At 42.8% G+C, this 13,350-nt stretch overlaps 1 protein-coding gene across 6 annotated transcripts in view; it reads left to right on the top strand.

Moving 5' to 3' along the window:
* PAX2 (paired box 2) overlaps positions 1–10,677 on the top strand; it is an 84,594-nt gene extending 73,917 nt beyond the window's left edge. For 3 of the 6 annotated variants that reach the window (XM_059821425.1, XM_059821423.1, XM_059821421.1), the window contains 3 exons: positions 3,014–3,115; positions 9,129–9,215; positions 10,537–10,613. In XM_059821425.1, the coding sequence (XP_059677408.1) occupies positions 3,014–3,115; positions 9,129–9,215; positions 10,537–10,613 (266 nt within the window). Of the gene's footprint in view, positions 1–3,013; positions 3,116–9,128; positions 9,216–10,536 lie in introns of all 6 variants that reach the window. The other 3 variants (XM_059821422.1, XM_059821420.1, XM_059821424.1) reach the window with 2 other exon arrangements.
* The last annotated feature ends 2,673 nt before the right edge of the window (positions 10,678–13,350 follow it).

Below are 13,350 nucleotides of genomic sequence, written 5' to 3'. Positions count from 1 at the left end.
GCAGCAGGCTGGAGGGGAGGAAGAAGTTTCAGGTAGGTACTAGGGGAAACTCCTGTGCAAGGTGACTGGAGCAACATTGCTGCAGAAGTTCAGGGGTGGCTTGGATAAAATAGTGGGAATCACTTTAGGTGACCACTAAGGCTGCTGTCACTCCACTGTCAAAGAATGTAATTTGGGCTTTTTCAGAACAGACAAAGTCTTAATGCAGGCCACAGTTCCTAATACTCAAGAAACACATCTTACCTCTGCCCCCTTCATGTTGCTATATTATTTTTCTCTTTTGACCTAACATCCACCCTTTGTCCTGTCAGGTGAGATTTGCATTTCTAAACCTCCCTGTGGGAAATCAGCAAGTAACAGCAGAGAAGACTTTTGTGTTCGTAACACTGTCTTGGTCCAGTCTTACTGCAGCCAATAAGAGCCTCTGAGCTCTGGGCGCTTCCTAAGCCAAGGAGTCTCTCTTGACAGACTCTCTCCAACAATATAGTACTCTGTGGATGCAGTCTTACATGATCATCCTCTAGCCTAGAAGGCAATGTGTTTCAGGAGAGGCACCTGCCTCAGGATCCTTATGGAGAATTAGACATGGGAGAAAGTGTTCAAAAGCTCAATGTCACAGTGATGAAGGTGCTGTTTCTCACTCAGAAGGCTCTTGGAGAAGGGAGAATGACTGGAGTTGGAAGCATGTTATGAGCAGGATAGGTGCTAGCTTTGCCATAGCTCTGGAGTACAAGAATTTAATAATCCTCTCTATGTGTTGGTAATGAGAGGAGGTAATGGAAGGGTCCTCCTTGTATGTAACAGCATTTTAAGAGTCTCTCTGTGGGACTCTTACTCCTGTTGCTGATACTATACTTGTTTGTTATCTTCTTTTTCCAAGATTGGGATTTTGACAGATGATCACTTCCCAACAAACTTTCCACACTGAGTTTTGAACATCGGCCTCTGTGTGCTCATGTCTGAATAAAACCACAGGGACGTATGTGCCTAGATCGAGTAGCAGAGTGAGTGTGTATGCGTTCCCACTTGAATGGAAGTGTCAAAATGAATTCATTTTGCCTGCTGCTATATAATGTTCTCTCTAAGTTTTCAGTGACACTGTTTTCTCACTCATCACCTGTTGTTATTTCTCAGGCTAGTCAATATATGAAAACAAAAGGACATGAATTTTAAGCATAAAACTTTCTTGCCTTAAAAGAATGTGAGAAAAAAAAAGAACTATATCTAGTCAGTGTTAATCATACAGCTTAACACACAGCTACAAATCACTAAAGGAATGATGGTGATAAAAGATTAGAAGAGTAGAATATAAATCCCTGAGGCATTATATATTTATTTTTAACAATATTGGGGAGTGGCTGGAAAATGGCTCAGCCGTTGTCTGGTAGTTCTGTGCCATTATCTAAGGGGAGGTGAGCTAGGAACATCAGCCACCAATCAGGAACATCCTCAGGGAGAAAGAATGAACTTGCATTTCTTTTTTCTTGTGCAAATCACCTCAGTAATCTTTAGTCAAGACCTATGAAAGCAATGACACTGGTTTAGCCTACCTCATCCCAGAGAAACTTCCTCCCTTCAGGTTAATGCTCCATGTTGATTAGTTTTTGCTTTGCTGTGTAACTGTTATTTATTTCTGATTCCCCACCCAAGGTTCATGCTTGTTCCAGGGCCTGCTTCATCAGTTATCATTCTGCCACTAGTAGAGCTAAACCAACTCTTACTCTTCTTTCATTCACATATCCCAGCACAGTTCCAGTGACCCCAGTGGTGTTAATGGGCCATATTTAACCTGTCACTTCTAAAGGCAAATCAGACTCCAGCCCTCCAGTTAGAACAGACAGGAGAGACAAAATTTAACAAAGGAACAACAAATGGCACAAACTTCTTGGTGAGCTACAGTTCACCTAGGGAATGTGAAAGGTTTTGGATGCCTGGAACAGGCTAAGATCTCAGTAGGCAGCGTTGAAGGTTGAGCTGTAAATCTCCCAGCAGCTGTGGGGGAAAGATTATCTTAATTTATTTAGCCTTTTTTTTTTTTTTTTTGTTTTTTTCTTTTGTTTTGGCTTGAAACTCCCAGCAGCTTCTGAGATGATTTTAGTTCATTTAAATGCAATAAGCACTAACAGCAAAATGCCCTTCTGGCTGGCCCATTTTCAGGCTAACCAGTCCAAATGAGGAAATGCCTCTGGCATCAACCAAGAGGCCTCCAGCTGCACTTCCTAAGAGATGAAAAATAAACCATAATCATCCACCCAGTCCACACCCCTCTCTACTTCTTTGGTGGAGAAAAGATACCACGACTTTAAGTATTACTAACAAAAACTTGTACCTGTGATAAAAATGAAGTGGGACTCAAACTGATTCGCATAATCCTATTATTATATATATATTACACCAGCACCTGGAAGGAGTCCAACCAGTATTGATCTCATGCTAAGCACTGTGCAAATGTACTAAAGTGTGCCCTTACACCAAAGAATTTGCAGCATAAAAAGAAGCACAGAGAGGTGAAGTGACTTGATTAAATTATCATCAGCAGGTGAATGGCAGAGTTGGGAAGAGAGACAGGCACTGAAAACCCTTGCATCACTTTCCAATGCCTTGCACATTGATCGTGCCCTAAAGCAACATCACCACAGTTTTGGAACGGCATCCACTGCATATAGACAGGACCTCAGCTACTCTGGCAATGAATATGCTGCCATTCTCTGTGCAGCTTAGGGCCATTTTGATTTAGTTAAAATAGATCCAAAATCTACAATGAAACAAACCAAATTCTTTTGAGCCTCACAGAGCTAAGGTTTGACAGCCATCCGTACAGTGCGAGATCAAAAGTGCCACAATGTTCCCCCAAAATTTTCAGTGGACGGACAGCACTTATGTAGGAGAAGGCTGCACAGCACTTGCCTATCAAGCTGCTATTCCTGTGACGGTGGGACAAAAGGTGATATCAGATCAATATTGAAAGATCTTATCCCTACTGATCATCTGTCCTGATTCTTTCCCTTTCCAGGTCGTGATATGGCAAGCACCACCTTGCCTGGCTACCCACCCCATGTTCCCCCAACTGGACAAGGCAGCTACCCAACCTCAACTCTTGCAGGAATGGTTCCTGGTAAGTCAGCCTCCAGACTTCAGTAATGGTGCACACGTGCTTGAATAGCATACTAGCATTGTAAGAGCTTTCACTGTTGCCTTTCCTATTGCTATGCTGATATTAAGGCCTATTCTTTTCATAAAGAAATCATCAGGTTCCTATAACCAATGTAGCTAACAACCCTTTCTGTAACCTATCTCTTTCCCCCTAGTAACTGATTCACTGCTGCTATGGGCAACTAGCTATCTATAACCTGTGGCAATTAATTGGTAATTAATTAACCTTAGTATTCATTAACTAATGTAATTATTTTCCAATGACCCATGCAGATTATTATGTACTGCTCGTGGCTTAGGATATCCAGCTATCCACTAACGCAAGGTAGCAACTTACCTTCTATCTAAAGTCAGGGCATCAAACTGAAAATCATCAGTGGTAATTTAATACCTGCACTTTTTGGAGACCTACTGTCCATAGCCTAACCTAGCTAAGAACTCAGCAATGATTAACAGCATTTCAGGAGAAATTAACTATTCACTTTCAACAACCAACTACTTACCCACCTCCTGTTTGTAAGATAGTGCCTCCAGTCCAAGAAACGATCTAAATAATCCTACATCCAAAGGCAAACTGTTGCTTTGCTACCCAATGCCTTTGGAGAAATACCTTCTCTTGGCAAATGGATTCTCCCGCTGCTTAGGGAGAAGGGAGGACCATTTACCCAAGGCAATTGAAGAGTTTATTTCCCCAGGCTCTATTTCCCACTCCTCTGATAACAGTTATCCCCAGTAGATAAATGAAGAAGCAGGATTGTCCTTTCTCAGCCACGGTAGCTTAGAACTTCATCTGCCACTGATTTCTGTTTATGTTACTGCCCTGGGTTGTGAGTAGTGATGGCTAACGAGCAGGTACACAGTTCATTCTGCAACCTCTACTACTGGAGGGATGACTCCAGAACTGAAGCAGTAGAAAGCTGAGGACAGAAAGGTCTTACATCACTATGATATGATTTGCCAGGGCTTATGAGTGAAAAGCCTAACTTAACCGTCATCCAAATCTTGGAACAGCAAGCTAAATGAACATACACTGCAGCAAGGACAGTGAAAATACCACTGATAGGAAATGTTTGCAGGTCAAAGTCTTAACATCTTTAAATGACAAATCACTGCTTGTATACCATGAAGTACTGGCTAACACCTATGGTCACATTCCAGAGCTAACAAACTACCTACTGCTTATCATCCTAAGGCACAACAAAATCTTGGGCTATGCTGTGAAGATGATGTGACTGACCTCCAGATCAAGAAAAGATAGCGGATCGGTCCCCTCCTCAACCCCACTTTAGTCCCTTGGTATAGTTGACCAGCTTGCTGAACTTTCGGGGTGGTGCAAAGTGGGCAAATTTTAGGGATCTCCTTCTACACCAAATTTTTCAGGGAGATGGTTTGGCTCCAGAATCAGAGAAGCACTAAGACAATATAAATCAATTAACACCCCCCCCCCCCCCGCCCCAGTAACAGTAGGTAGACTCAGTTGTCAACATTTAAGTCAGTTATAGGTCAAAACTTACAGAAGGTCATGGCGTATAGAAATGATTAATAACACCAAAATAGCTGGCTCTTTGAACAGGTACTTCTAAAAACCAGGCTTTTCTCAACTTTTGACTGTTCTCAACTTCTCAACTGTTCAGTGACCACTACATAAGTTTAACATCCTCATCACAAGGATGATACTGACATCTAAACTGGGACAAAAATTTTAAGACCACTAATCACAGGCATCACTTATCCAAGAATAGGGTACTTCAGTTCCTTGATGTGGAGGCTACTTATCCATAAGACAGCAGTGTCCCCAAAACCACACAAATACCCCCCAAAAGGAAAGAAACAGGATGATAAAGAAAAACGTTGAGTTATACTTCAAAGAAAAAAAGATTATTCAAGTCAAATGGATACCTTTACATTAAATCTGATGTCAACATTCCATTAGAGGAAGTTTTTCCAGTGGCCTACTTGGGCATCCTGCAGTAGTTACTGCATCTTTCCACAGAGCATCAGGTTCAGGCTGTTTCAGTCATATCCCACTGGTCAGACCCAGCCTGGCAGCCCTTCTATTCTTGTCTTCTAATGTGACTGAAGCCAACAAGCTGGAGATTAAGAGGCTTCCTGGGAAGGAACATAAGACTTGGCTTTAATGGGTCACACTACAGATCTCTGCAGCCACTATTCTCTGTCAGGGACCAAAAGTGAATACCTAGAGAAGGGTGTAAGAGTAGACCAAGCATGTATGAGTACTTTCTCAAAAGATCTCCCAGCTTCCAACAAGTTGCAACTCAGAGACTTCCTAAACCAGACTTAGTATCTATTTAATATTAAACACCCTCGACAGGTTTCCCCTCCACAAACTTAGTGTCTCTTGAACCCGTATAAGCCTTTAACATCTGCAGCAACCTATAGAAAGAAGTTCTGTAGCTTAACTACATATTGTGTGAAAACTACCTCCCCTATTTGTTCTGAACCTGCCACCTGCTAGGCTCACTTCATGCCTCATGGTTTCTGTATTAGAAGACTAAAGGTGCCAAGATTTAAATACAGATAGCAAGAAATACTGTTAGTAAAGGTTCCCGGAGCACAGATTGCACAGAATATAGGCCTCATGGGATCGATCCTCTGTGCTTGCTTGCAACCTCTGTTAAGAGTCCAGGTTAAACAGAGAAAACAAATATCATGTTGCCAATGGTTTGTTACATGCCCCCAGGCCAAGAAAGATCAGGGGCCAGTGCTTAAATTACATTGGAAACAAGAAGCCAGCAAGATGACCACTCAGGGAGTATCTTTAACAAACATACTGACACGCAAACAAACCTTATTGTCCAGATGTGCGTGAATATAAGAAAGACGCTCTGTCTTCTCTAAATAAAGGTGCAGAGCAAAAAATAGAACTGGTCAGAAAGCAGAATTTCCAACCCATGCAAAACTGATTTTTTGACATTTGCATTGGGATGAGGAGTCAGAATCTTGAAATAGTTCAATTTGCAAACATCAGGATGAAACATTTCAATAACGTCAACATGTTCTAGATGTCAAGACATATTAAAATAATAAAAGAGTTGAAAGGAAATTAAATCAGATGAGAAAGGTAAAATGAAACAAAACAAGAAAGTTGAAACATAATACTTTGTTTCAATTAGCAATCATTTCAGAACTTTTCTTTCCAAAACTCCATTGAAGCTGACAAGCTTGTGCAAGACATTTCCATTTCAATGAGACAGCCTCTTCCAGGAGAAAACTGTTTCCGAGAAGATTGTTTGACCAGTGCTAACCAAAGCTGCTCTGTTCTATCCGTGACAACCTTTCACTAGACTTCTACTTGCATGGTCTAGAGAAGAGCCTGTCTCCAGTAGCATTATATCCATGCAACATGGTCAGTCATGCATGCAACTATCTCTGAGGTTTACATGGATGATGTGGTAAGATTTATACCCTGCGTTTGGCCTTGCCTTTAACTTGAGGTCCCAGGCTGTAGACGTGGATGAAAGCCAGTAGTCTCTGAGCACACACTTGAAAAAGCAGGGGTTAGTCACTCAAAGAAGGATGAATCAGGTATTATGCTACACTTAACCTATGCATCCGAGAGATGTTTCCTGCACAGGTAACAGAGCACCTTTGAACCCTGCCTCAATTCTTCCGCTTTCCCAAAAAGGTCATCAAGTTTCTGCACTGTTTTGGTGAAGTGAGCCTCCGCTGAAGGGAACTGCAGTTTACGCGGAGCAGTGTAGAGCCTGCAGAGGGCTGGTGATGGCAACGGCAGGGAGTCGTTAAACAGAATCCAATGTTGATGAGGAAATTACACTTGTTTCATTAGTGATCGGGGAAGGCGATAGCTCAGTTCCTCTTGGTCACAGTTGAGCTCAAAAGCTCATTATCCTGCTGCATGCACGCTTTCACTCCTCGTCAATAAACACTGTTTCCAGTGGCTGCTCTCCCTCCTCCCCAACTCTCCATAGCTGGGGCTCTTTCTCCTCTACTTAACCCGTGCTTCAGGAACACTATAAACAGTTCAGGGTGACAACTCAGAAGAGGGTGAGAGCGAAGCCTTGAAATATCAGAATTTCTTCTCTCCATGCAGAGAAGTGATGTTTATATGAGGCATTTCAAACTAGAAATTCTCATCTGGATAGTTTTTTTCCTTCTTTGGGGGGCAAACTCTTTACAGTATATCCCACAGATAAGTCACTTCAGTAGAGATAAATCTGGACGATGCGTTGCTTTTTGCCTTTGTATCCTATCCCACAGTATTTTGTTCACATTAGTACGTTTCACCTATTCCTTCCCAGCTAGCTGTCAGGATTTTCAGTGCAGAATGCTTCTAGATATGGAAACATGCTGAGTTATTATCATTAAAACAGTATTTAGCAAGGTCTGTCACACAAAATGAGGTTTTATGCTGAAACTAAAAATTACTGTGACTAAAAAACCTTTGGATGGTGATTGGTTTTGACGCATACACATTTTTGTACTGACTACTTTAGTTATTACCCTGAGTGTCTTTAAAAAACCTGGCTGGATAGATTCTCCTCAAGTTTAAACCAGTGCAAATCCCCTGACTTCAACAGACTTCATTTCCACCATCTGAGAATCTGTGGTTTTGGCTTTAACTCTCCGGTGAGGGGAGATTTGCAGAGATTACAGTATAATTAATTGACATTTCTTTGGTAATTGTATCACAGGCATCCAGCGCATCTTGCATTGCCTTCTTTCGCTATTTGATGGTATCTAGCAGAACTCCACGTGCTTTCCAAACACTTCTGCTGTAACAACTCCACCCCTGCCTCAGGGCAGAGCAGAAGCTAATAGTCACACTGTTCTTTCACTGTCTTTCAAATGCATAATGCCTTTCAGATGGCACTAATTGTCCCCAGCCTGTTGGTACTGCATTAAATTGAGGTTGTGATCAGATAATGGCATGTTTTTACTTAACAGAATCATATATTTTTAAGTTTGGGGAGATTTATTTATTTTGAATGCAGCACCACACCTCCTCAGTTACCAAGTATAACTCCCTTAGCCCTGCACTGCCTTCTATAAAACAAGGAGACCCAGCTCCTTATGCATAATAAAAGCGAATATTTAAGATGACTCTACAACATTTAAAACCTGGGTCAGAGTCTTACTAGATCACAAAGCTCACAAGTATTTTTGGTTTGGGCTCATTTTACTGAATGTAATAAAGGGAGCTGTAGCCCAGCCTGTCTTTCAGATTAGCACCTAAGGCACTAACCATTAGAAAATTATTTTCTGGAACTGGAATTCAGCAAGCTTTCTCTTTAACTCACTAAGTAAGCATAAAGGTGTGGTTCATCACATACGAATCACTTTTCTGACTAACACCATCATATAGAGTAAGAAAGAAAGAAAGAAAGAGTGATTCATGTTTTCCATTTTGTTTTATGTTTAAGCCCACCCTACTCTCAGAACATTTCCAGTAACGAACAATACTCTTCTCCACTTAATACATCACCACCCTCAGCACCTTAAGAACAAAACTTAGCAACACATACTGCCATCAACAGCACTGCTGGTTCCAATGAGTTTTGTGAGTTTGTCCAGTCAAGCTCCCATGCCTGCTGTCTTGACACTACTGGAGAACCTTAGATTTTACTTAAAAGAAGGCTGATAGTTAATTGCAGAAAAAGCTTGCATATGCAATCCTGAGAATCAGAAGTCAGAAGGCAATGAAAAATAAACCAGTTTAATTATTTATTTGTATTGTTGAATTTCATTATTTTAAACAAATTTCTTGATTCTGAAGAGGTCAATCTTATGCTTTTTAATTGTATGGGTAAGCAACATTGCACTGAACAAACACTACAATGTCCTGAAGGGCACAGTCCCAGCTGGGCAAGGAAGCTACCTACATACACTAGTTTTCCTGCTGGCGTACAGATTCAACAAGAACACTGGCTTGATGGAATAGCAGACATAAATCTTCATTCTTCACTGTATTTCACACTTTCCTTGCTTTCTTCCAGGGAGCGAGTTCTCAGGGAACCCCTACAGCCACCCTCAGTACACAACCTACAACGAGGCCTGGCGGTTCAGCAACCCTGCATTACTAAGTGAGTACTTCTTTCCCACAGCACGCCCCCAGCCTCGCGCTCCTTCTGTTTGTCTCTTTTTTTTTTCTTTTCTTTGTTTTTTTGGTTCTGAAGAGTGCTTTCAAGTATTTGGCCAGGTGAGAGGACTTTTTCCTCACTCTCCAGTCCAGTACCTAGGTGGGTCTATACCTCACATGTATTTTTCATCTGTTCTGAAGCCGATTCCTCTTGCCTGAGACGGTTCAGAATTCCAGTTCAGCTCTGTCTTCTCCATGGCCTGCATCCACAGTTTATTCCAGATGAGATCAGAAGTTAAATTCAAGTTCTGCTACTCTCTCAGGCTGCAATCAGCATCCATTCATGGTCTGATTAAAATTCCAGATGAGGTTTCACTCCTTGCCCAAGCTAAACCCACAGTCATTTCCTGGGGATCTGGAAATCCAAGAGAGGTTATTCCTATTGGACCAGTTGGAACAGTGTCCAGAGTGGGAGACAGACTGCATCACTAGGTTTATAATAGCCAGTACAGTTTTCTTGCAGGAATATATCCATCTCCAATGACTCTAATATGCCCAGAAATAGGCAGTTTTTTTCAGAGGGGGAAAAACCATATAAGACCCTATTTTCTAACACAGCATTTCTTTGCAAGGGAGTAGGAAGAGATTTATTGTATGTAAAATAAATCAGCTGTAATTATTACCTACGTATTTACTGAGCTTTAACAACTGGATAATAGATGCGTATTTTATTCCAGTGTTGTTAAACTTCAGAAAATGTGATCTTAATAATCAATCCCTATTTAACACACATTCAATAACCATCTAGAGAGCTTTCATGCCAAATATGACCAAAATCCCAAGCAATAAAACACTGTAATTTTGTTTCATTTCTCCCTTCCTGGTTTTAAAAGTGACCCGCTATACTTCGTCAGGTATGCTCAGAACATCTGGCCCTGACACTTTCCTTGTGGCCGCAGATCAGATGTGGTGTATTTGTGCTGCATTGCTCACGGGCTTCGCTCTCGGCAACTTACTGATGGTGAGAAGGAGCAAAAGGATTTCCTTCTTGTAGAGGGGCTTCAGAGCCAGAGGCCACGGTAGTAGCTATCCACTGAAATGTGGCTCTTAGCTAATTGCGTTTCCCTAATTCCATCAAGAGCTGAGTCCCTAAGTTTATTCTTTTGGTTACTTTCCTTTTCTTGCTTACTTTTCTTTTCAGTTCTCCTTTGTTTCTTTTCTTCGTTTGACTGGTTTTTTTTGGTTTGGTTTTTTTTTTGTTTTTTTTTTTTTTTTTACTGTTTGTCCTTTCAACCAGTCCATTCTTCTCCTGTGTTAACTTTCAGGTTCCCCTTATTATTATAGTGCCACATCCCGGGGCTCCGCACCTCCCACTGCTGCCGCTGCCTATGACCGCCACTAGTTACCATGGAAACCACATGAAACTGCAGGGCGACAGCTTAGGCCTCCACATTGTACCTGTCTGATCACCTCCCTCCATCCCTGGGAAGGGTGAAGAGACCTTCTCTGTTCCTCCCCACAGTCCAGTTCCTTCCTCTTCGCCGCGAAGGCACCGGACCACGCACTCACCACACGAGATTGAGACCCGCTCCCCTGCCCTCCACCCTGCCCTCCGCCCCGACCGCTCCCCCCACACGGGAAGAGCCTGCGGCCAAGTGGCTTCTGCTGTGGGAGCCCTCCACCATGCCTGGGCAAAGCTCAGCCATGCTAAGTCCCCTTGGCTTCCAGGACTTGAGGGGGACTGGGAAGCAATGCAGCTGGCAACCATTGCCTTACAGGACCCCCTTCTTCTGGGAGCGGTAAGGGCTGGGGGAAGCAGGGGAGAACACCGCTCATGAAACACTGTTCCCCAAAGATACGCCCTTCTGTGGTGGACTCCTCAACATGTGTAACCCGTGACGCTCACCCTGTTTCCCAGGACAGAGGGAACAGTCTGGCTAGAGCAGAGATGGCAGTGCAGAGACCTGGCCCATCTGGCAATGAAGAAAAGGACCAAGTAACTATCTGCACCCCACGAGGGGTTCTCTGTGCACCTCATCCCCACTCTCCAGCGTGGCTTCCCCCACAGTTGGCTGCACCTCACGCATGGTGACTTTGCAGGCCAGAGTTGGGAGGAACCTCACACATACACCCACGATTTCTGTGACACACAATCAGCTCAGACAGGAGGACGGAGCAACATTTACAAACCAACCGACGAAATGAAGAAATATATAAATAGATATATAAATATAACTGTGTTTTTATGCTTTGTCATGAAGGTCTGTAAAAAGGAAAAAAAAAAAGAACAAATCCCCAATTTTCTAAAAAACCCAAGCAAACAAAAACAACAAAAAAACCAAAATAATAATTAAAAAACCCTACAAAAATAAAAACTCCAAGTCCCATCCCTCTCCGCCACCTGAATGGCAGACGAGTTCCTCTGAGTTTGATGCTCCTCTTTCACTCTAGGGTTTTGTTTCCTTTCTGTTTTGCACTACAATGGGATGGTGGTATTGGAGAGGATTGGATGCCAGCTCCACCCCTGTCGCCTCCTCCTCCTCCCCCTTTCCCAAATCCCGTCTCTGGGGAGCAGTGTGGACAAGTCACATCTGACAAAGTTACCAAACACATCAGTCGACAAAAAAGCACTCTGAGTCAACAAACGTTTTCCATGTCACTGGTTGGCAAACAAAGAAAACAAGCCCAGCTGCGCTCTAACTGCGCTGTGTGGTGGAAAGTGTGGGGCTTCATGTGGGCCCATCTGATTGCCCTCTGGACAGCTAAGACTGAGATGGACAAATTCAGGATTGGCTGGGATTATTGCTTGGTTCCCTAGCCCTTAGGCGCCGCTCCTTTTACATTAATCCCTGTACCCATGACGACTTCAGTTCACCCACATCCCAACTTTTGCAATTTTAGATATGCTCAACACCCCTTCTCCAGATCCCCACAGCCGGTGACAACAGCCTCATTATCTGTGCCCAACACCTAATTTCCTAACCACTACAGCCTTGCTATATGGGCCCCCTTCGATTCCCAGTCCATCTGCTCATACACCTACTAATTTATTGGCCTCCATTCAAATCCATATGCCTGCATCCTACCAGCCAGTCCCAACATACAGCCCCATCTTTTCATCTTCAATCCTATATTGTGCACCCTAATATTTACCTCCTATCCCAAATGCTCACCTGATGATTCTCTAGGGATTCTGTGCTCTTTTTGGTTCCCAAGTGACTGGCAAACACTGTTCTGCAAAAGGCTAACTGTCAATAGAAATGCTTATTACTCCTGTATCGTCAGCAAACTCATAAACTGTTCCTTGCACTGACACTTCCTAAAAAATACTCAAAGAAAACATGAAGGCAGCTATAGCCTGTCCCCAGGGCATCAAGTCTGCCAAAGTAGATCCTTGTTGTTTTAGAGAGGTTTCAGATAAAACTCGTGGGCTACTGTCCATGGACAAAGACAGGATTGAGAATCAAACCCCCAAAGGGCATAAAAGTGAACAGCTGAGCAATCTGTACAGCCAACATTATGTATAAAATCCAAAGTTCCCAGCCATAGAGGAGATGTGGTTGTGGACTCGGTATTCTGTCTTCAAGTTTAACTTGTATGTATGAAATCCATGATCAGTAAACAGCTGTGTTGATCCCAAAGGCCCCTTTCACCTAACACTTTAGCCCTTGCATGGCTCTAGCTGATTATAGGTCTGTGTCTTCTTTAACGGGATGTCCAAATGATAAGGGTATTTGGGGGGGGGATGTTTACATAGAAGATATAGAGCTAAAATCTGTTCCTGTACAGAATAAAATCAAAGAGGTTAACTCCTGATCTATTAAAAGTGTTATTCCGCACGTCTTACCTCTGAGTAACCTGCTGCAAATAGCAGAATTGTTACACTGTCACCAAGACCAGAATTTGGCCCGTTATCTCATCTTACTCCATATGAGAAGAAAATTCTGAGTAATTTCTAAAAATTTGCTTTCACGACTCCTTCTGTTTTCCTCCACAGACACCAGATAGATGCTGGACCCTGTTAGTAAAGTCTCCCTTTTAGTCTCAGTACAGCCTTTGCTCTACTTGTGCACCACCCAGTTTCACTCAGCAGGTGGTCGGGGCAGAGGCAGTAAATCCCAGGACCAGCAAGGAGAACC

The sequence above is a fragment of the Gavia stellata genome, chromosome 9 (assembly GCF_030936135.1).
Source record: "Gavia stellata isolate bGavSte3 chromosome 9, bGavSte3.hap2, whole genome shotgun sequence".
Classification (NCBI taxonomy): Eukaryota; Metazoa; Chordata; class Aves; order Gaviiformes; family Gaviidae; genus Gavia; species Gavia stellata.
This window is presented reverse-complemented; position numbering and strand designations above follow the sequence as displayed.